General features: G+C 37.6%; 1 protein-coding gene across 5 annotated transcripts in view; it reads right to left on the reverse strand.

The window, feature by feature from the left end:
- The window catches only part of PTBP2 (polypyrimidine tract binding protein 2), a 56,713-nt gene that overhangs the window by 12,920 nt on the left and 22,200 nt on the right, over positions 1-21,593 (reverse strand). For all 5 annotated transcript variants that reach the window (XM_030032511.2, XM_030032512.2, XM_030032513.2 and 2 more), the window contains 4 exons: positions 14,503-14,675; positions 13,929-14,072; positions 10,063-10,227; positions 9,876-9,986 (listed from right to left, as the gene is read on the reverse strand). In XM_030032511.2, the coding sequence (XP_029888371.1) occupies positions 9,876-9,986; positions 10,063-10,227; positions 13,929-14,072; positions 14,503-14,675 (593 nt within the window). The remainder of the gene's footprint in view (positions 1-9,875; positions 9,987-10,062; positions 10,228-13,928; positions 14,073-14,502; positions 14,676-21,593) is intronic.

The following is a 21,593-nucleotide window of genomic DNA, read 5'->3' on the forward strand; positions in this document are numbered from 1 at the left end:
TGACCTGAGGGCGGGGCAGAAATCTAGACTTAAATATCATGTTAGACAGCTATCTGTTAAAGCTGAATATTTACATTGTTCCTGCATGTTTTCCTTCTCCCCTTCAAGGTAATTAGTGCCAAAATTGAAAGAAAAGCAACTCTACCTGCTAACCTAATGTTACTAACACTTTTTTTAAAAAAATCCTATTTTCACAATTAATTAGTACTTCTGAAAGGTTGCCTATTAACAGTGAAATTCACGTGAACTCTTACCATGACACTACTTAGAACTCTATGAAAACACTCTCTAAAAAGACCTAATTATGTATGTTTTGTCCATCTTCATTATATACCAGGCAAATTGATATACCTGGATTTTATTCCATTTACATTTTGGGCACACCTTTCTTTCAGTTGAAGCACTAACAGCTAAATATGAGAGATTTAAAAAATGGACATTTTTGTAACTAAGTTGGTTTATATTCTTCAGAAATGCTAGGAAGTAAAGGTACAGCTCATCCTAAAAATTAATCCATTCAATCAAGTCATTATATTAAATATAAAACTACCTCATATATACACATGGTGAAAAACACAAATCACACCTCCAAATACAAAAATCAGATCTTTTGTTTCTCTTGATTAATGCTGGACTGAAATGTACCACTTCTGAACCTGAGCTAGCTCTTGCACAGCTAGCTTGGTTACAGCTGCAGTGTACTTCCCAACACATTAAAGTTCTGGTAGGACTTGTCATTTTGAGCCAAGCACTGCACAAACCTAGTGTGCCTGCTGGGTATGGAAGCAACATAGCTATTTTCACACAGTCATGCATCTGGAAACTGAACATACTGCAGACACCCTTCTGCTAGGTCTGGGCCAGCAAGGCTGTCCCTTCCCACAAATGTATTACCACAGCTCACATCTCCAGGGCTCGTGAAATTACCACCATTATGAATCAGTGTACAAGAATAAGTCAGTCAGTATTGTTCGAACTTCCAAGTAATGGGAAAATAAAATAATACCAAAAAAAAAAAAAAAGTATAGAAACCTGACAGTCTAGACATTGTCTCAACAAATACTTAGCAATTAAAGAGAAACTCCTGTGCTTGAAACTCAGCTTAAACAATGCTTTATACAATACTGGCAAAATAAAATCTACTGTCCTGATTCATAGAATACAAGCTGAGGATTAATTCTGTATTGCTGGGGTGATGGCGGGTGTCACCATTACAGAGTACAGAGTTTGCTAGCTCTTTTACACACAGTGGCAAAGCAGAATCCAAGACTCCTAATGTTGGTATTTGGGAAAAAAAATCTCACTCGGAACACTTACATCTAAAAAAAGCATACACCGAGAATGAGTCATCACTTTCAGAAGATTTCTCACCTTTTAAAATCGACTAAAATATGGATTAAAGGTAGGTCCAGTTTACACAGCCAGAGCTTACTTCTTATCAAAGACAATGCCATTGCCATCAAGGAAATACCCATTCACATAATGAAGAAAACTATGTACAAATGAGACCAAAAGGCAGTATCCTTTAGCTTTGTCCAAATCACAGGACCATGACACAGAGCTCTAAGTCTTTAAAACACAATCAAGATTCATGTTATACCTCTGTATGGAGTCTGTAGACACACTGATTTATGGCTGGCAGAAGGCTGTGAAGTTGATGTAAATCTTTTAGTCTTAAAAAGCAGCAAACCAAAATATACCCGCATTCATAGTTTCCAGAGTAGTCGATGTTTAAAGGGAGCTGCATAAGTAACTAAAACTTACACTGAAACAGCAAAAATTCCTCCTTCTGACAAATTCAAAGTGACCAAAAGCACATACAAAAGAATACTGCACAAGAGAAATCCCTTGCAGTTGGGACACAGACACGCTGAAAGAACATCCTGAACCAGAAAGGAAGGAGACACACTCTTAATAAGCACTGTAGTCACACTCTGGGAAAGGCTTCTTGCAACAGATCAAAACCAAATCACCCCACCCACCTCTACCAGCAGCAGACAGCTCCAATACCAATGCACTAAAGATTACCAGCAACTAGGGTTTTTTCAAGATTAACTGTTCATATGTAAAGTCACAACTGAATGTGTATCCTGAGCTCCTTCTTATATGGCAATAAAAAAAAAGGTGCAACAAACCCTCAAAACCTGTTCCTCTCAAACAGACATCCTGAAAAAAATGAGAAGACAGTAGCCATACTGTTAGTGAATGTATATACGGGCATCATCTCACAGAACTCTAGTTACTGCTAAGAAACTTTGCTTTCTTTGAGCATTTACCTATGCACACATTTACATGTGACACAGTACCACACCACACATGTGCCAAACCAAGGAGATCAAGTACCAAGCTCTACAAAATGTGACTACTGTTCGTTATCTTGCATGGGCCAGCAAACCCATTATTAAGCTTCAACAACAGAAGTATCAAAACTTATGTCATCATGTGATATCAAGTGTCATGATACTGAATTGTTTCCAGGCCCCTGCCTTCCCTCCCTCCCTCTTGTTACTAAAAAGTACCCTTCTCTTGGACTTTCCCGAGGGGGAAAATGATTCTGATGAGTGGCTCACCTCCTGCCAAGAGCTTGTCAGCAGACAGATTCCTAAAAAAACACATTGTAGTATTTAGAAGCACACAAACAAGATGGCTAGTAAGAACTAAGACCAATAGAAAACAGTAGTAAAAGAACAAACAAAAATCCCTTTCTCAATTCAGACTGACACATAACCCAAGGAGAGAAGCATGTGCCTGTGCTGACACAACAATCTCCACTCCACAGCATACTCCTGTGCATGACCTCAACTCCACAGTGCAAACACACCATCATCCCTACAAGTTTCTCTATGGCCACTTAGACTGTTTTTGGGAGGGGAGAAAACCACCACCACCGAAAAAAAAAAAGAAAACAACAACAACAAAAAACCAAAACACCACACAGAAGAAACAAAAAGATTACTCCTAATAACAAAATATGCTGCTTGGTTCTACATCAGCTATGGCAGCTAAGAAAGGGAGCAAACCAGAAATAAAGAAAATCACAATCCCCAATACTAGTGAAAGCTCCAAAATAGCGGAGTTGGTTGGAAAGAAGCTAGTATTCCTAGACAACTAGTACAGTAGAAAAATTCCAGATATTTAGAAAGGGTCTTAACAACTGGGGCAACATTCACAAAGAATCCAAAATCTGCTCATGTCTCATGGAAGCACCTTTCAGTGAAGGCAAGAATAAGCAAGCAAGGCCTAACAACACAGGAACTAGCAGAAATAGCCCAGGAAGTCGTAAGGATCCAGAACAGAGAGCTATGACTGTCTGTCACAGACATTAAAAATGACCATACAGGGAATATCGATGAAACGGAGGTCTGCACCACAAAACACAATACTCTCTCATTTCTTAAAAATAATGTCAAACCACCCTCTCTTTTGGTCATAGCAGCCAGGAGGAAGAAGAGATGAAAACCGCTGACTGAGAAAAGATCCCACAGATTAAGAGATGAGACTAGAGACTGTTCCAATGGGGAAAAAAAAAAAAGTGTATTAGGTCTGCGTGGCAAGGTTTTGGTAGCCAGCGGGCTACAGGGGTGGCTTCTGTGAGAAGATGCCAGAAGTTTCCTCAATGTCCAACAGAGCAACTGCCAGCCAGCTGCAAGACGGACCTGCCGCTGGCCGAGGCCAAGCCCATCAGCGACGGTGGTAGCGCCTCTGTGATAACAGATTTAAGAAGGGAAAAAAAAGTTGCTGTGGCACAGAAACTGCAGCTGGAGAGAGGAGTGAGAACATGTGAAAAACAACCCTGCAGACTCCAAGGTCAGTGAAGAAGGAGGGGGAGGAGGTGCTTCAGGCACCAGAACAGATTCCCCTGCAGCCCGTGGGGAAGACCATGGTGAGGCAGGCTGTCCCCCTGCAGCCTGGGGAGGACCCCACGCTGGAGCAGGTGGATGTGCCTGAAGGAGGCTGTGATCCCATGGGAAGCCCAGCCCGCACTGGAGCAGGCTCCTGGCAGGACCTGTGGACCTGTGCAGAGAGAAGCCCACTTTGGAGCAGGTTTTCTGGCAGGACTTGTAACCCCTTGGGGGACCCACGCTGGAGCAGTGTGCTCCTGAAGGACTGCACCCCGTGGAAGGGACCCACGCTGGAGCAGTTCATGAAGAACTGCAGCCCGTGGGAAGGACCCACGCTCAAAAAGTTCGTGGAGAACTGTCTCCCGTGGGAAGGACCCCACACTGGAGCAGGGGAAGAGTGTGAGGAGTCCTGCCCCTGAGGAGGAAGGAGCAGCAGAGACAACGTGTGATGAACTGATCGTAACCCCCATTCCCTGTCCCCCTGCGCCGCTGGCAGCGGGGTAGGTAGAGAATCCGGGAGTGAAGCTGTGCCTGGGAAAAAGGGAGGGATGGGGGGAAGGTGTTTTAAGATTTGGCTTCATTTCTCCTTACCCTACTCTGGTTTGATTGGCAATAAATAAGTTAATTTTCCCTAAGTTGAGTCTGCTTTGCCGATGACAGTAATTGGTTGAGTGATCTCTCTCTGTCCTTACCTTGACCCATAAGCCTTTTGTTTTATTTTTTCTCCCCTGTCCAGCTGAAGAGGAGGAGTGATAGAGCGGCTTTGGTGGGCACCTGGCATCCAGTCAGGGTCAACCCACCACAAAAAGAAAGAAAGAAAAGCTCAATAAACAGTATTTTCTCCTGCTGCTGATGCAATCAACCACACTCAAGGTTTTCTGCAAAAGGACAGTAAGAATTTCTATCTAGTCAACATGGACTCATGACACTAGGATCTCTCATTTCCCAATGTGATTGTGGAGGTTGAGAGAAGTGGTAACAGCAGCAAAGGTGATCTCAGATGGCAAAAGCACTCTACAAATTTACAAAATGTTGTAACATCCTGAATGACTGATGCAGTTCTCTGATTAAGAGTCCGATCTATGGGTAGGCTCTGAAGCGGAGGAAGAACATTCCTAGAATAATTTCTTCTCTAAGGCTTTCCTCACCTGAATGAAGGACTTTCTGATATAATGGATAGAAGAATTCACTGCTCTTTTTATTACTTGCAAGATTCAAGATGTTCAAGATGCCTGAAAATCCTTGTGAAGGAAGACTCCCTTGAAAAGTGCTATATTCATAGGAACTATGTTTTTGATGAGCTTCTAAGGCCTGTATAGACCATGAATCTGTGCAATGAAACCCCTCTCAGGAGATAGTCAAGGTAGCCCTCTAAAACTCAGGAAGATAGATATGCTACTTAAAATACTATTTAGCTAATTCACATACAGTACCTAACAAACAGACAAGAACACAGTATGGGAGACAGAAAATTATCTGACATTCTCATATTCTCATTTCCCAGTTCAGAAGAGCCCAGAGATTTAGCTAGCAGATATTTCTGGAGACACATGGCTTCAAGCCACAACAAAGAGTGCATGTGCCCCTCTCTTTGTCAAGCACTGTAGACACCTATGATGATCCAAGACAGGAAATGGATCTCTTGCAGGATGAGGATAGCTTGAAAGCATTTACCAAGGTCTGATAAAGAAAAATCAAATTAAGAGTGGAGAGAAAAAAGTGGCAGAGAGGGGCAACACAAAACTGCTGCCTTCTCTCCAAACTCATGAGGAGAAAAAAGAAGAGAGAGAAATTTAATCCCCACTGTCTCTCTTCCCAAAGCACACAAAGCAGGAGAAACCAGAAACAAGATCTTCAGAAGGGCATAACAGTTTAAGGCATTAAAAAAAAAAGAAGTAATCCTTACAAAACACACTCCAGCTCGAATAAGTACCTCAAAGTAACTGAAGGCCACATGGTAAATATCTCTTGGGAGAGATGTGTCCCAAGTGCATCCTACAGATATGCATTTGAATAAAATTGATTTCTTTTGAGACAAGTGTCTTGGATATGAGAAGTTTCTGTGGCTAAAATGTTTATGTAAAACATTCTCCAAAAATAAGATAAATTTTTTTTTCTTTTTTTTATGTGCAGTTCCTTGACTGAAGGACCAGTTGCATATCTTATTCTTTTCTACAAAATTGGAATATCCAGGAGACAAACACTGTTGCTGCACTTCCTGCGCTTCCTGATACAATGGATACAATCCAGCACTCTTCTGTTTACCTGAACACTGCTTATGACTTCTGAGCACAAATTGTGCTCTTTAGGATTCAAGATGCCTGAAAATCCTTAATGCAATAATCATGGATAATTGCCCTGAAGCTAAATATCTTATCTGGAGATGTCCTTGCTTTCCATTCTGGCAATGACTACCTGAAGTTCCTATTACAGACTTTAGGGCAATGTAGCCTAGCAGAGGTCTTTTGCAGACTGCTACCAGGGCAGAGCCACTCTGAAGCTGTCACTCTCAACAACTGGAAACAAGACATCTTGACTGTAGAGTCAAACCTCAACAGAATCTCTGTAAAGGTACTCTGATTTACCTATGGGCCAAGTGAGGACCAACTGGCCAACTATAACAGAAACTCTCAATTAGACTTGTGATATTTTTAAGCCATGTTGGGTCAAGATGACTGTCACGTGCTACATATGAGTCTCAGTTAATCCTCCATAGACGAGGCATTAATAACTGTCAATATCCAAGATTTGGCAAGAGTACTTTTGGTGCATTTACACAAAGATCAACACTCTGGACTAGCCAGCTGTTCAGACAGAAACACTGGCACTCTAATCTTTCTATGGTATACCAGATTACTGGCATTCAAATATTTAAGTTTGCTGCTTATGCTGAGGGTACTGATCATTTACTATGAAAATGAGCTATTTTTGATGCTTAGAATATCTCCTTATGCATACAGACATCTCCAGGACATCACCTTCTGCTTCATTAGGAGCAGCACAGTAGTTCAATGTGCTCTACTGCTGCACAGCCTCAGTACTTTCTCCAACCCATGGCTAGACTGCTGCATTGCACAGAACCCGAAGTTTGTCATCTTCACCTTTACTTGCAAGTATAACGAACTATAATGATCCAATCTGACGGTGGTGATGAAACATGAATCAGTGTAGCCATAATCTACTTTTACAGGAAATGAGTTTCTCACAAAGCAAGTGGAGCAGGAATGCAATTTTTCACTACTTGCTCATTCAAACAGCAAAAGTGGTCCCATAGGGCTAGAGGCTTCATATTGTACATTCTTGTCAGTGTCACTATTTTCTCAGAACCTTCAAATGAATAGCATCTCTCCTTGGTACTTACATCACTTGAGTTTTTCAAATTGCTCTTTAACTTCCTTAATAAGTCTTCAATTTCTATTAAGGCCACATTCTGATTTCCTGTGAAGAGTGCCAGTGGAAAATTAAATTTCCCCATTATCTTCTATAGTAACAACTGACGGAAAACAAATTGAAAACTTCTTTACTCTTCTACCACGCTTTTAATTTTGAACTCCATGCAACTTAAGTGTAGCCACCACATCCTCTTGCTTCTACTGTATTTCCAGCTGTATTTAAACTGGAGAGTTTCTTCCCATCATCTGACTGTTTCTTGCCTTTAGGTATTTTTGTTTTGGTGGCACTTCATGTTTTACCACTGTAGCGCAACCATCAGAGCTGTACTTATTTTACTCTATTTAGCTTGGGAGGGTAGTGCAGAAATCAAACCTTCCTTCAAATACAGCACTCTTCAATACTTGCAGTTGGTATTACTCTTAGCACTTTGTCTGTTTATGCACAGATTGGTTAAAATATGAAACTATAAACCTAAGACTATTTCAATTTGTCACTAAGGCTCCAAGATCACTCTGACAATGACTGTACATGCAGCAGTCACTGTTACTCAATGAAGTTTAGTCATTCACACATGAGGTACCACTAGTGAACAGCTACCCTAATCAAAACATGCAAAACTGGGGAAACAAATACATGCTTTTTTTTTAAAAAAAATTACGACCAATACAGTATCCCACAAGCTAGTATCAGTCTGTCAGAAGTCAACAACATCAAGAGATTCCTATGTTCCTTTCATACATTTACATACCTCATCCTTTTGTTATTTTGTCACTTCTTTATAATATATTCTTAGAATTACACTGATAATTTTCAAATCACTACAGTCGATTTCACAGACGTCTTTCCATTAAATCTTCTGATAATATATAACTCAAAAAACTGAAGTCAAAAGATTTATCACGATGTCATATTTTGCTTCAAAAACGCACTTTAAAAGCAGCATTAACATCTATTATTGAAAAATAACTTCCCAAACACGAATCAAGACTAAATTACAACATTCTGCAACAAACACATAGCATCTGTTTATCAAGTATTTCAAATATGAATCTAAATGACTACAGTCGATTTCTGCAGCAATTGTAGTTTAAAGATCTAGTTTCTGTGTTACTATTTTAAACTTACTTAAAACCTGAAAGGTGTATCCCATCCAAGCAAATTTTTACATATTACAATGAAATACTTGCATTTCCCTCTACTCTGACATATGATCTAGTACATAATACTATTCATCTGTGAAAAGGATATCCCTAATTTAAATCGTACTCCAAATCTACAACTATTTCCAGACTGCTTTTCAGGACTAGATTATCTTAAAATAGATCATCATAAATCAAGTTACAAATCTTCTTGTCTCTGGCTAACTTTATTTTTGTCAATAGCATGAACATTTACACTCTGCTTTCTGAAAACATGTCTCTTACTTTTTGTGATTCCGTCTCGACCACCTAACAGTTTTTTAATCAATACCCAGCATTTCATTTGGTGACGAGGATAAAAATGACCATCCTCCACCATTTAATGAAGGTCTTTATTTCAATATAGTCATCATTCTTTACAACAGAAAACTAAGCCTATTTTTTCTTTCCTCTACTAAGAGATACTCATTGCCAACTTAGTCTGAGGTGCGAGCTTTTTCACTTTTTCCTGAAGTTCTCAGCTATTCTGTTATCTATGGGCAACAAGTACTTTCTATGCTGCCAAGCAACACTTAACCAGCACATCAATTTTAATCAGCCTTCCACAAACCCAGACTGCATGTGAAGGTTTGAAAATATAAATTCATTCCATTTATCCCTTGAAGAAAAACAAACAAAAAAACCCAAAAAACCAAACTAGCCCTCCCCTTTGGTTCAGCTTTCCTATTGCCACAGATGTGAATATATCCCATTCAATTAATTCAAAACATCTGGTCTAGATGACATACTGTTGATCTTTGTCATAATTAATCCATAGGCTCTCTCCTGCTATAATGAATAAAACCCGTTACCTGTTTTTGCCTCTCCTAACCAGGATAGGAGAGTTTCCAATAAAACAAAAAGTAAGATCCTGCTCTCATCTGTCACTGCTGCAAAGCTTCTTCATAGTCTGGTCCCATGAGTAAGACTGCACTCTCTCTTCTGGGCATTTATAGTTATAATGAAGTCTAGATTTTTTTTTTAGGATACTATAATTAAATACTTTTGCAGACCTATATCCAATCCACAAATCACACCTTTGTTTTGATGCTTAGAAAGTATCTGCCAACAGTAATCCAATGGGCTTACTAAATCTGCTGTTTACAGTGAATTAATTATGCATCAACATTACATCCTACATTTTTACTTCTGGTTGACATTTTCACTATTGCAGTCTTGCATATTATTTCACCTCTGTGCAGTCTTACTAAAATATTTGTTCATAATTATAGATGTATACAATTGTTTAGACATAGTATCCTTAAACATAGCATCTTTAAACACCGATTTCACGCAATAGAACATTATATATTAACTCCCAGTTATTTTCTGATCTCAAAAAATTCACACAAGTGGTAGAGGAGTATGACACATTATTACAGTCAGTACTCTGTTATATTAACATTTTACAAATGTTTAGAGTACAGGAAGGTCTCCAGCCTTACAAGAGAACTATACTTACTAGCTTTGCTTGCTGTGCGTTTACCGGATCACCATACTGCAGTAAAGCTTGAAACTGGTTATTCTTTGTGAATGTGATTATCTTCAATACAGCACCAAATTTAGAGAATATCTGCCAAAAACATTGTAAAGTTTTACACAGAAGTTCCTCCCAATCATAGCTCAAGTTAAAATGAAAATTGGCTTACCTGATGAAGAACATCCAAGGTTACCGGATAGTACATATTGTCAATAATTATTCTAAGTACTGGACTCTGAGCTGGAGTCACTGCACTCTCACTAACAGTGGTCCCGCTAATGGGAGCATTTGTTGCCTGCACAGCCGTCACTGCCTGAAGAACAGCTTGGGCCCGCTTAACAAAAACAAAAACAAACAAACAAAAAAAGATGACAGAAGACAGACTTTTTAATATTTCAAGATGGTAGCTGGAAATTAATTAGCAATACTAATATAGTTAACTTCAGAAACATAAAATAGTCCACTTATTTAAAACTCAGAGCTACTGACATAACACAACGTAAGTGCAATGCAGTCCCACTCTGTGAGAATAAACAATAAAAATGAAAATGTCAATTAATCCTTATGTCACAGCAAGGAGGGGCTTCAAACGGCACCAATATCCATCTTTCTAGTAGCAAGCTTATTGTTCTACTAGTAAGGATAAAGAAAGTGAGGATTTTGTAGGTTTCAAGACTCTTTATAGAAGAGAAAAAAACCAAACAAAACCCACAAAACCAATCAACCAACAAAAAAACCCAAGACTATACAGAAACCAGAAGTACTTATCCTATTTTTCAAGAGATTGTATTACAGTTAACATTTCACTGCCACTTTAATTATGTAGAAGGCTCTAATAGGAAGAGATAATGTTAAACTAACACTTCCACACTTCTCAGTTTTAACACAATGAAATAATACACAAGACTGACAAGTGTCAGAAAGTAGTATCCACAGAGAAGTAAACAAACTGGTGTCTGTTATCCACCCTCTTTCATGAAAAGAAAAACAAAATCCTCTCCATGTGTGGGGATTTTTTGGTTTTTAAACACAAGCAGGGTTTTAGAAATTCAAAGGTAACCACATGATGACATCACAAGAACACACATCTATGTAACTACGTCCACTGCCAAAACTGACAGTATCAGAAAGATTAGATGTCTTTTTCTGAGAAAGAAAAAGTGCAGAAAAAAGGGTTTCCATTTAATACTTTCATTACAGTAGCCTTAGGAAGCAAACCAATACGAAACAGAGACAAGTGAGCATGCAAGGTAAAAATAATAACCACCATGTTAACGCATACTGCATATTTTAAAGGTATTAGAGCTACTACAAAATTTTATATCTCACAACTTACATGATCTTCCTCATACTGAAACGAATCAATGAGTAAGAAAAGTCGAAGGGGGGGGGGGAAAAAGACCTCGTGAACACTAGTTGGGAAAACAAAATTTACCTCTATGTTTAACATTAATTACTGTAACTGTAAAAACATCTTTTGATACCAACAGGTTCTTTTTTTCCCTAATGTATAAAATACACAACTTTCAAGCTGGTCAGATATTTGGCCGAGTTGCATAACTACTTCCTACTCTTTCTGTAAGCACAGAAGAAGCACATATCAATTAAAACTCACTCCTTAAAGTGACTGGAAAAGTTTAGACTGTATAACCCAAAGAACCAAAACTTGTGAAGTCAATTTTAACATATGACCCTTGTTAGCACTATCCGTCTATGCTTATAGATCATATTTCATTCCACAAAAGTTAATGTGAATACTTGAAGGAATACATTGGCAAATAAGGATATAATCTGTAAAATTATTATGGCAGTGAGTATTTTGTCAAACAAGTTCAAAATAACATTTCGTATCATATATAAATAGCCATTTTTTAAGACATTTGAGCAGTATGTAAAGCTTTTTTCTTATTTTTGCAAAATGGAAATTAATTTAAAAAGATCAGCTGCAACATTCAGAAAGTATAACATACATTTATTTCTAAATGTTGCCATGTCTGTGCAGAAAGACTAAAACCATGCATTTATGACAGGCTGATGATTAAAGAGAATTACAGTTACAGAGGTCACTCTGTTCTCAATCCTTCTGAGTCTAGATACTGTATGAAACAAGGTACGAGATGTTTGTTTTAAATCTGAGTTTAAATGCTCCTCTCACAGTGTTCTGATGTCTCACAGGAAAAGGATTTTCATAGAATTATAAAGCTGAGATGAAAATTTAAATGGTCCCTTTTGAATCTATTTATTCAGAGTCAACTCATTCTGAGTACATAACTAAAAATAATCTTGGAAGCTACTATTTCTGAGAAATTCAGAATAGCATAGCTTAATGGAACTTTCCCTACTGTCATTATTTCTAAAGGCCTGGCTGTTTAAAGTACCCCTTGGTTAAACACATTTTTTTCTATCTTCTTTACAGCTAAGATATTTGCACCTTTCTCCAACTTGTTTATCCTACCTTTCCAGTTACATGTACTAACATCCTGACTTCTTCACATCTTCCTGCTTGATCATCCAGAAAAAGACAATTTCAAAAGGAATTTGGCTGGATGAGAAAGCTTTCAAATACAGATTAAAAAAAAAAAAAACCTAAGTTTTGAGCATAAAAAAATAAAAAAGGCAGTCTACAAGCAATATCTGCACCACCTTTATTTTTCCTTACAGAAAAAAAGAATATCCAACTGTCTTGTGTTTTACAGAATGCCTCATAAGATACTAGTTAGAGTGCTTACTGCCAAGTACCTATTTATATTATTTCGTTCTAAATTAAAGAAAATAGAGACCTGAAAGACTGGGAATATGTTAAAATTGGGTATTAATGCGTATGGTGGCATAAAAACTGCTGAAAAGTCAGTACATTCTATATGTTGAAAAGGTGAACACGTGAAGTACAAAAACAGTACCACCACAGAAGCCAGAGAATGTAAGAGAAAGACAATGTAAGAGAAAGCTTAAGGGAGTATGTCCATCCACTGTATGTGCTGACAGAATTCAACCTCTACTCTATTTTTTCAGAAGTAAATGAAGGTATTTATTTTTCTTTTCTTTATAACTGACATTTTGTGGGGGAAAAAAAGAAAACCAACCCTCAATTTTTAAAAAGTACCTTTAGCAGACAAACTATCAAAAGATTCTAAGGAACTGGAATGTTTAGAAAGATCAATAGGAAAATCAACACTACACTTGATCTGAACCGAGATGCCTTTCAACAGATTACCCTGAAATTGTTTTTAAAGGTAACGGCTATGATTTTACTAGTTATGTACCTTACCTAAGACAGGACACAAGCAACAGGAACTGTAACTTGGTACTTACGCTGTCTTTTGTAACACCAAAAAGAAAACGTAAGAAATTAACCTTAAAACAATCATCTGACTTGTAGTAAATTGATGCCTTTTTCTCCCCCTATAATTTGTACAAAATGGTCACCACGTTACTTTTGCTAATTTTCCTGTTCTACTGAAAACAGATACATATGCATCTATATTTATTGTGAAATAGGTTCTGCAGAGGCAAGAGCAAAACATTTTTTTGTTATTAAGTATATTTGTCTCTACAGTGATCATTAAGGTATTCTTCTCCAGGAACAGCAGATCACAGAAGCTGAGGTTACCAGTGCTACCAGTGATCATTCAAAGCACTGAAATGTAGGCATTGGCATTAGTCATTATCCCTAGGGAAATTCAAACTGGCATTAGAATCTCAGGTGTCAGAATTAGAAAGTTAATTTTTTTATCCTACAGTCTCTAAACTAAGATGAAAACTTATTTTATGAAAAAAATTAAAGTTAAAAGACACTACAGAATCTTTTCCTTTTTACATTAAGGAACATTAAGAAAACTCATTGTAATGGAAAGATCACACAGAAAGCAAATCCCTCTAATGTCACAAAATGGAATGATCACAGGTGAGACTACAGTAGTATCAGAATGTGGACAAAACCAAATTATTTAAACATATCCCACATGAGCCAAGAATACATGCCATGCCTCATTTTCTACTGTCTGCATCTGTAATACTACATAACAGTAAATATACCTGGTTAAGCGTGTTATCAGTCTTTAGTTCTTTATGATTGGAATACTGAATATAGATAGGTTGGTTACGAAGATGAGGCGTCACAGCAGAGTAGTAGTTAACCATAGTGATAGCTGCTTCTTCTGTAGCAAGTTCTAAAAATGCCTGTAATTAAACAGTTAATTTTCAGTATTTACAAAGCAGATAATCTTGATATTAGTAGCATATAAAAAACACTTAAAGGGTTTGATAACACATTTTAACAAATATCAGTCTTCAGAAGATGTCATTCTCTACATACCAACTTCATTTGCTAAGCTAATGCATCTCCAAAAATTCATCTGTGGAGATGCAGGACTAAATATTTATCTTAGAGCTAACTTTTTGCTTTACGTAGCTGCCAACCATCCTCTGTTCCCCCCCTCAAATCTACTAAAAGACACTATAAGTTCATTAAAAAAATTAAAGGAACAAAGGCTCTTTTTTTTTTTTTTTTTTAATACTTACTGTTACATGACTTATTTCAATAGCATTTTAACAGCATATTTTGAAATTAGACAGTAAGCATACTAAAAAAAGGAAAGCAACAAATTACCTGATTTTTCCCTTTCAGCATGAGGATGTTGGTTACCTTACCGAAAGGTAAACCTAAAGCAATAACTTCTGTTTCTGTCACTTCCCCAGGCAATTTCCTGATATGAAGAACACGAGAAGGAACCCCATCCATTTTATCGTCACCTTTGAATTTCTTGTTGTCATTACCATTGGCTGAAAGACATATTCAGACTCTATTTGAAAAGTTTACTGATATTATTAGTGCTTTATTAAAAAATGGTTTTAATTATAAACATGAGATAATTTTTAAGTAAGCCATCTCTTAGTTTGATCTAAATAAAATTTGAGGTTTCAGAACAACTTCTGAAGAGACAAATGTTACATAGTTTCATGAAAGTTGGACTGTTAATGACTAACTGACCCAGTCTCTTACACTAACTCAACAGCCCTCTGTGATAACTCATTTTCTAAACAAGACAAAAACCACAGCAAATCCTCTTCATCTCACTTTCAGTGAAGCATCTCATATAATACCATGTAAGAATATTAATTATGACTCAGACGGGCTCGCATAAGAACTCTAAAGTACATAAAAAAAAAAAACAATTAAAGGTTACCCAGAATTTTTTTGAAAGGAGAAAAATGGTGGTGAATAGTTACTAAAGAGCTCCTAAAGGAAAGTTTTAAGGATTGTTTGCACTAAGGAACCAGACACGAAAAGTAGAAAAATATCAAAGCAAGAAAGGAAGCATTATTAATGCTGAGAAGGATCACACTGGAGAAAGGGGATGACCCAAAGGACTGACATCACAGAAGTCTGATGAAATCCACCACCTCAGAATTTAAGGACCCAGTACAAAAATGTCCATTATGAACTACAAGCTCACCAATAGAAAATGAAAAACCAACTAATAAATATGATGCAGCCAATATGGATAGGGGAACAAAACAAAACAAAGAACCAGACAAGATTTTCCTAGCAGAAGCAGGGAAGCACTAACATCATTTTACAAACCACCAGAAAGGTACTATTCAGAATACTGTCCAGAATTCCTGTGCAGAATTCCAGCAAAATTCCAGCTTGAGTTCCTTTTTCTTGAGAATATGCAATAAAAGAGCTAGCCAGCTGGATGGAAGAAGTCTTGCTTTGGAATGAAGGCCAGAAAAAAAATTACTTTGGTTAAAAGGTAATACAACTGCTGCCCACAAATATGTCAGTAGAGTAAACATCAGAGTCAAGAGCTAAAGAACAACACTGTTATAAGTTCTATGGATATTAATGAATCAATGCTGGGAATCAGAATGCATTTAGATACAAGCGAAGCAAGTGTTAAGACTTCCTTTGTTCTACTTCTGGCTATAAAACATGCAAGTCAGTGTGTGAGCTATTCAACTTCTGATTTCATGTTAGAAGAACAGTTCAACAGCTATCTGTATTTCCAAAAAAACACACAAATTGTGACTAGTAGAAAAATTATTAGAGTGCAAATCCATGGGTTGAAGGCTTATACCAAAGAGGATTTAAAAAAAAAAAAAATTATGAACAAGACTACTTTTGTTTACTCACTAAAAAAGTAGAAACAATAAAGGGGGGGGGGGGGGGGGGGGGGGGAGGAATCAATAGGAAGCATTTCTGTATGTTTAGTCCTCCAAAAGCGTTGTCTTCATAAGAAAGCTGATGGCTGTGATTTCCACAGGGAAGAGAATAAATAAGTCCTCAATTATCACTCAGCTGTAACCACAGAATATAATTCTGAATTTGTGCCAGGAAAACCATTTACACCTAATCTGATTCCCTGCATAAAAACATTGCATTCATTTATGACGGACTTGAGCACAGAAAGTTTTGCTAAGGGTATGCCTAAGTCATAATCCAGAATTCAAGTTTTTAACTCAGTTTGCCTAAACCAAGCCAACTTACTCAAGATTAAAAACACAGAATGAAATGGACTGGTTTTTTTACATGTCAAGAACATCCACACTCCAGATTTGGACTTGAAAAGCCAAACCAGGTATGACATTTAACTACCTTTTCAATGCTATTAGGAAGAACCCACTTTTTACTTTTTCAAGAATAAGGTCATTCTCCATATTTCCATTAAAGGAAGTGATGGAAAAAGGATAAATCTACACATCAGGAACTGTTTCCATCACTCACGTATATCTTTTTCTAACAGCTAAACCTCTTCATTCTAATTTGAATGTTTCTACCTTCCACTTCAGCTATCCATCTTTAGATTTAGCTAAACCTAAAATTCAAGATATTCTCTTCGCTAAAAAAAAGTATGCCTTAAAGGCAGGTCATGCCTTAACTCTACCTGCCCCCCAAGTAATAAAAAAATCCAGGACTGAAGGACTGAGCTTTTTAAAGAGTTCTTACACTGCAGAACACTTTGTAAGTCTTTTCCAACTTACTACAGCAGACAAAACAACAAAAACCTAATGACATCAGAACTGGTCAAAATTCAGCTAGCAGCATCTCCAACTGACAATGCTAGAAGTGGTTGAATCTATGCAATAGTATGTATTTTATTTTGGTCTGCTGCACAGAAGGACAAATTTTGGTGGAACACAGATGACTAAAACTTCAAAAATACACACTGAACTAGTATCTGAAGTCCATCCTTACGTCTACACAGGGCTCTAACCTGTATCATTTTGGAAAACGTGGCGAGACTGGGCTTCCAGGTAACCAGATTTCACCTGTTCAAAGTTGCATAATATACCACTTTATCCTCAAAGTGACAGACAGCCAAAGTTTATGAAAAAGTACTTTTATTTTTCACCTGAAGCTCATTACACAATAGTCTTCCCTAGATCTCAATTCAAATCTCTACAAAACACTAGAAGAAAACATTGTAAAGTATGACAGGCTTCAAAAATGTATTACAAATAGCACATTTCAAACAAACTTGCAAAGAATGGAAGTATTACAGTGATCCTGAAACCAGATTTCCAATGCCTTTCATACTTAAGCTTTCTAAATAATTTGAATTCATTACAAATTTCAAAAATTAAATATGAAACATTAACAATGAGAAATGAGAAAGCAAAAATAAAGCTTTTAAACTAAAAGATTTTCTGAAACTGGAAAGAAACTTCTGTTTTTATTACATCACCAGAAAAGTATATACCACGAATGCTCAGATCTTACAGAGCTGTTTTGACTTTTGTGTGGTTTTCAACATACAATTTTGACCTATTAATTTTTCCACAGCATAATGTCCAAGAATTTTTTTTAAACTAAAGCTTGTATTTGGATTAGGCCTTAGGTAATCCCTATGTTACTAGTAAAAGTATCACTGGCCAGTATACAATCACTCACATATATGTATTTGCAAAGAAATGTTCCTTTAATAATTATTGTATTACCTGAATAAATTGGTTTTCCATCTATTAACATTGCTATGTAATATCTACATTTTACAGTTTTTCAACTTTTGCTGCAGTAAGTTTAAAGAACAAATTTATGAGAAATATTTTGTTGTACTATTTTTATATATATATATGTCTTTTCCTAGAGCAGTTAACAGCTTTACCTTAACTCACGTATACAAGTCTCTCACACAATTTTATTTTTTAAACTATCTTAAACTAAGCTTCTGCTATTATTTAAACTTTTTTCTTACTGTGAAAAAGAGCTATATAGAGAACTGCCTATGCTAAAATGTTTAAGTGAAAAAGTATATATATATTAAAACAATATACACAAAAAGATACAGAAATACGCACTAAAGAATGTATGGCAATCAGAAAAAAGGGGGGGGGGCAGGACAGGATGGGGGGGACAGGACAGGATGGGGGGGGACTGGCAACAAGCATTCTCAATGCTATGTAATGCCCAAAGAAAGTTTTCAGTGGTAGGGCAAGCAACCATGACAAAAGTTATTACTTATTGGCAGAAGCATGCCTTGCAGAGTGAAAGCTGAACTAGTAACATTCATAAAAATGAAGCCCACCTTCTTAAAGTAAAATTTACCCCAAAACATTTAAGACTGGATTCTCAGAAAAGAGAAGAAATTAACACAACATCGGTTATTACTGCTTTTCTTGAAAGCCAAGAGAACATGTACTGTTTCTACCTTTGATTATCCAGCCAGCATAGCCTAACACTAACTTACTATTTCAATAATGGCAGTAATAAAGCGTGTGTGTGTGTCATATACTAAATATGCATGCACATACACAAGTGAATTTTTCAAAACATTTGTGAACAAGTGAAATTTAGCTTTCAGAACAGTTATTAAGAGTTTTTGGCACTGTATGAAACCTTTCTCCCCAACTTTAGTCTCTTATTTGCCATTTTAAATGGTACTTCTCAGCTGGAGAGACATCATTAAATTGCACTTGGGAATAGAAAACTGCAACATTTAAAACATGGGAACACAACTTGTTCAGAGACACTGAAAGGTGAATTCAACTACTGTTAAAACAACAGCTTCATTCTCTTAACAAATTGTACCAGCATAATCAGTGTCCATAAAGGTTAATAGGTTAAGTCAAGAACAGCAAGGTACTAAAAGAATAATATTGTCTTGCAGTAGAAATGGAGTCTGTGGAGATAAGAGATAAACAAGTAACCCAAAAGATCCCTCCCTATACAGCAGGAGAAAGACAAAACTGCAGAAAACTGGGAGGGGGCAAGGGCATGTTGGAGGGGGACACCTCACAAGCCAACTAAATACTGCTGAGGAACTGTTATTAAATTGGAAGCTTATTGGCAAGTAGGTATTTCACCAAGTAGTTTGGCTTTCACCAGACTTGAAAAGCCTAATCCAATTCAAAACTCTTGCTGCTGTAACTAATAAAAATAAACATGCACTGAAGAGCATAATGATACAATATCTACATTGGGGAAAAAAAAAAAATAAAAAAATCACCACGAGAATAGCATGACTAAAACAGTGTTAGTATTAGTTCATTTACTAATCAAGTTATAGCCTTATAGTTTAAAAAAATTTAAAAAAAAATAAATCAGAAATCTAACGTGAATATTCATTATATTCAACTCAAGACTACCAAAAAACCCCCCTCTCCTGTAACAGCCATTGCACTGATGTAAGCCCTCTTTGGCTCTCCACCAAGGAGAAGAAAAATCCAGTTTCCGTATGACATCAGCTGTCTATTTCTAAACAAAATCTCATCTCTACAAATGGCATCCAAAGCATTATTCTCCTAAATAGGATACTACACCCTAAACATAGTTGATATGTAAGCCACATCCCTGTTGCACAGAGTTCCTTCAATTTAGCATAAATGAAGTTGTTGAAATTGAATGCTTAACAGTTGACAAAGCCTATAAATGGCCATTATCTAAACAACTTGGGTCCCTGGCATTTTTAGTTAGAAACTTCTATTTTATTAAAGACAGAAATAGAAACCTATACACAACAGAATGAAGTGTAATGTACACAAGGAATACTGTAAGTCCATGGCATTCAATTGTTAAAGCTATGAAGATTCAATGCTCCCAAGTAGTTTTTGCAGAAAAACTGATCTTAAAGTTCAGCATAACTCCTAACAAACAGTGAATAACTAACTTCCTGCTGATAACTATTTTTGAAAACATATCTTGACTTCAGCAAGGCCTTTGCCACTGTCATGGCATACTCCTTGAGAAACTGGCATCTTGTGTCCCGGATAAGTGCACTCTTCACTCGGTGAAAAACTGGCTGGATGGCCGAGCCCAGAGGGTTGTGGTGAATGGGGTGAAAACCAGTTGGCGGCGGGTCACAAGTGGTGTTCCCCAGGGCTCGGTGTTGGGCCCCGTTCTGTTTAATAACTTTATCAATGATTTGGATGAGGGGATTGAGTGCACCGTCAGCAAGTTTGCAGATGACACCAAGTTGGGAGGCAGGGTCGATCTGCTTGAGGGTAAGAAGGCTCTACAGAGGGATCTGGACAGGCTGGATCGATGGGCTGAGGCCAATCGTATGAAGTTCAACAAGGCCAAGTGCCGGGTCCCGCACTTCGGTCACGGCAACCCCATGCAGCGCTGCAGGCTTGGGGCAGAGTGGCTGGAAAGCTGCCCGGCAGAGAAAGACCTCGGGGTGCTGGTTGACAGCCGGCTGGATATGAGCCAGCAGTGTGCCCAGGTGGCCAAGAAGGCCAATCGCATCCTGGCCTCTATCAGAAATAGTGTGGCCAGCAGGAGCAGGGAGGTGACTGTCCCCCTGTACTCGGCACTGGTGAGGCCGCACCTCAAGTACTGTGTTCAGTTTTGGGCCCCTCACTACAGGAAAGACGCTGAGGTGCTGGAGCGTGTTCAGAGGAGGGCAACCAAGTTGGTGAGGGGCCTGGAGCACAAGTCTCATGAGGAGCAGCTGAGGGAACTGGGGCTGTTCAGTCTAGAAAAGAGGAGGCTGAGGGGAGACCTTATCGCTCTCTACAACTACCTGAAGGGGGGTTGTAGTGAGGTGGGTGCTGGTCTCTTCTGTCAGGTGGCTGGAGATAGGACGAGAGGAAATGGCCTCAAGTTGAGGCAAGGGAGATTTAAGTTAGATATTAGGAAAATTTTTTTACTGAGAGGGTTGTCAAACATTGGAATGGGCTGCCCAGGGAAGTGGTTGAGTCACCATCCCTGGAGGTATTCAAAAAGCGAGTGGACGGGGTACTTCAGGACATGGTTTAGTGGGCATGGTTGATGGTTGGACTCGATGATCTTGAAGGTCTTTTCCAACCTAAATGATTCTATGATCTTAATGAGATTTCATCCTAGAGGAGTTTTTCTCTGCACACTTTTTTTTTTTTTTTAATTTTTCGAGAAATACATAAATATGACCTAAAGTGTTCTGAGGCCAAAAATACATAATTGACCTTGAAAATATATGAAGCCTTTAAATTAGATGTGTAATTTTCCTTTACAATAATCTTCTTTCATATTCACGCAATCTCCTAATATAGAAATGTAACTATGTGGCTATGGGCAAAGATTTTGCATACAATGAAAAGTTGCTTTCACCTATTATTTCCTGGAAAGAAGGGGAAAAAATTTTTAAAAATTCATCACAAGATGCTGATGATAAATCCCTGCATATCAGTGTAGCGAAATAATTGATAAATAAATATCCTTTCTGCAGGAGTCAATATCTGTTTCACAACTGTCAGTACACACCACCAACCAACTACAAA

Source organism: Aquila chrysaetos, chromosome 12 (genome assembly GCF_900496995.4).
Source record: "Aquila chrysaetos chrysaetos chromosome 12, bAquChr1.4, whole genome shotgun sequence".
NCBI classification, from domain to species: Eukaryota; Metazoa; Chordata; class Aves; order Accipitriformes; family Accipitridae; genus Aquila; species Aquila chrysaetos.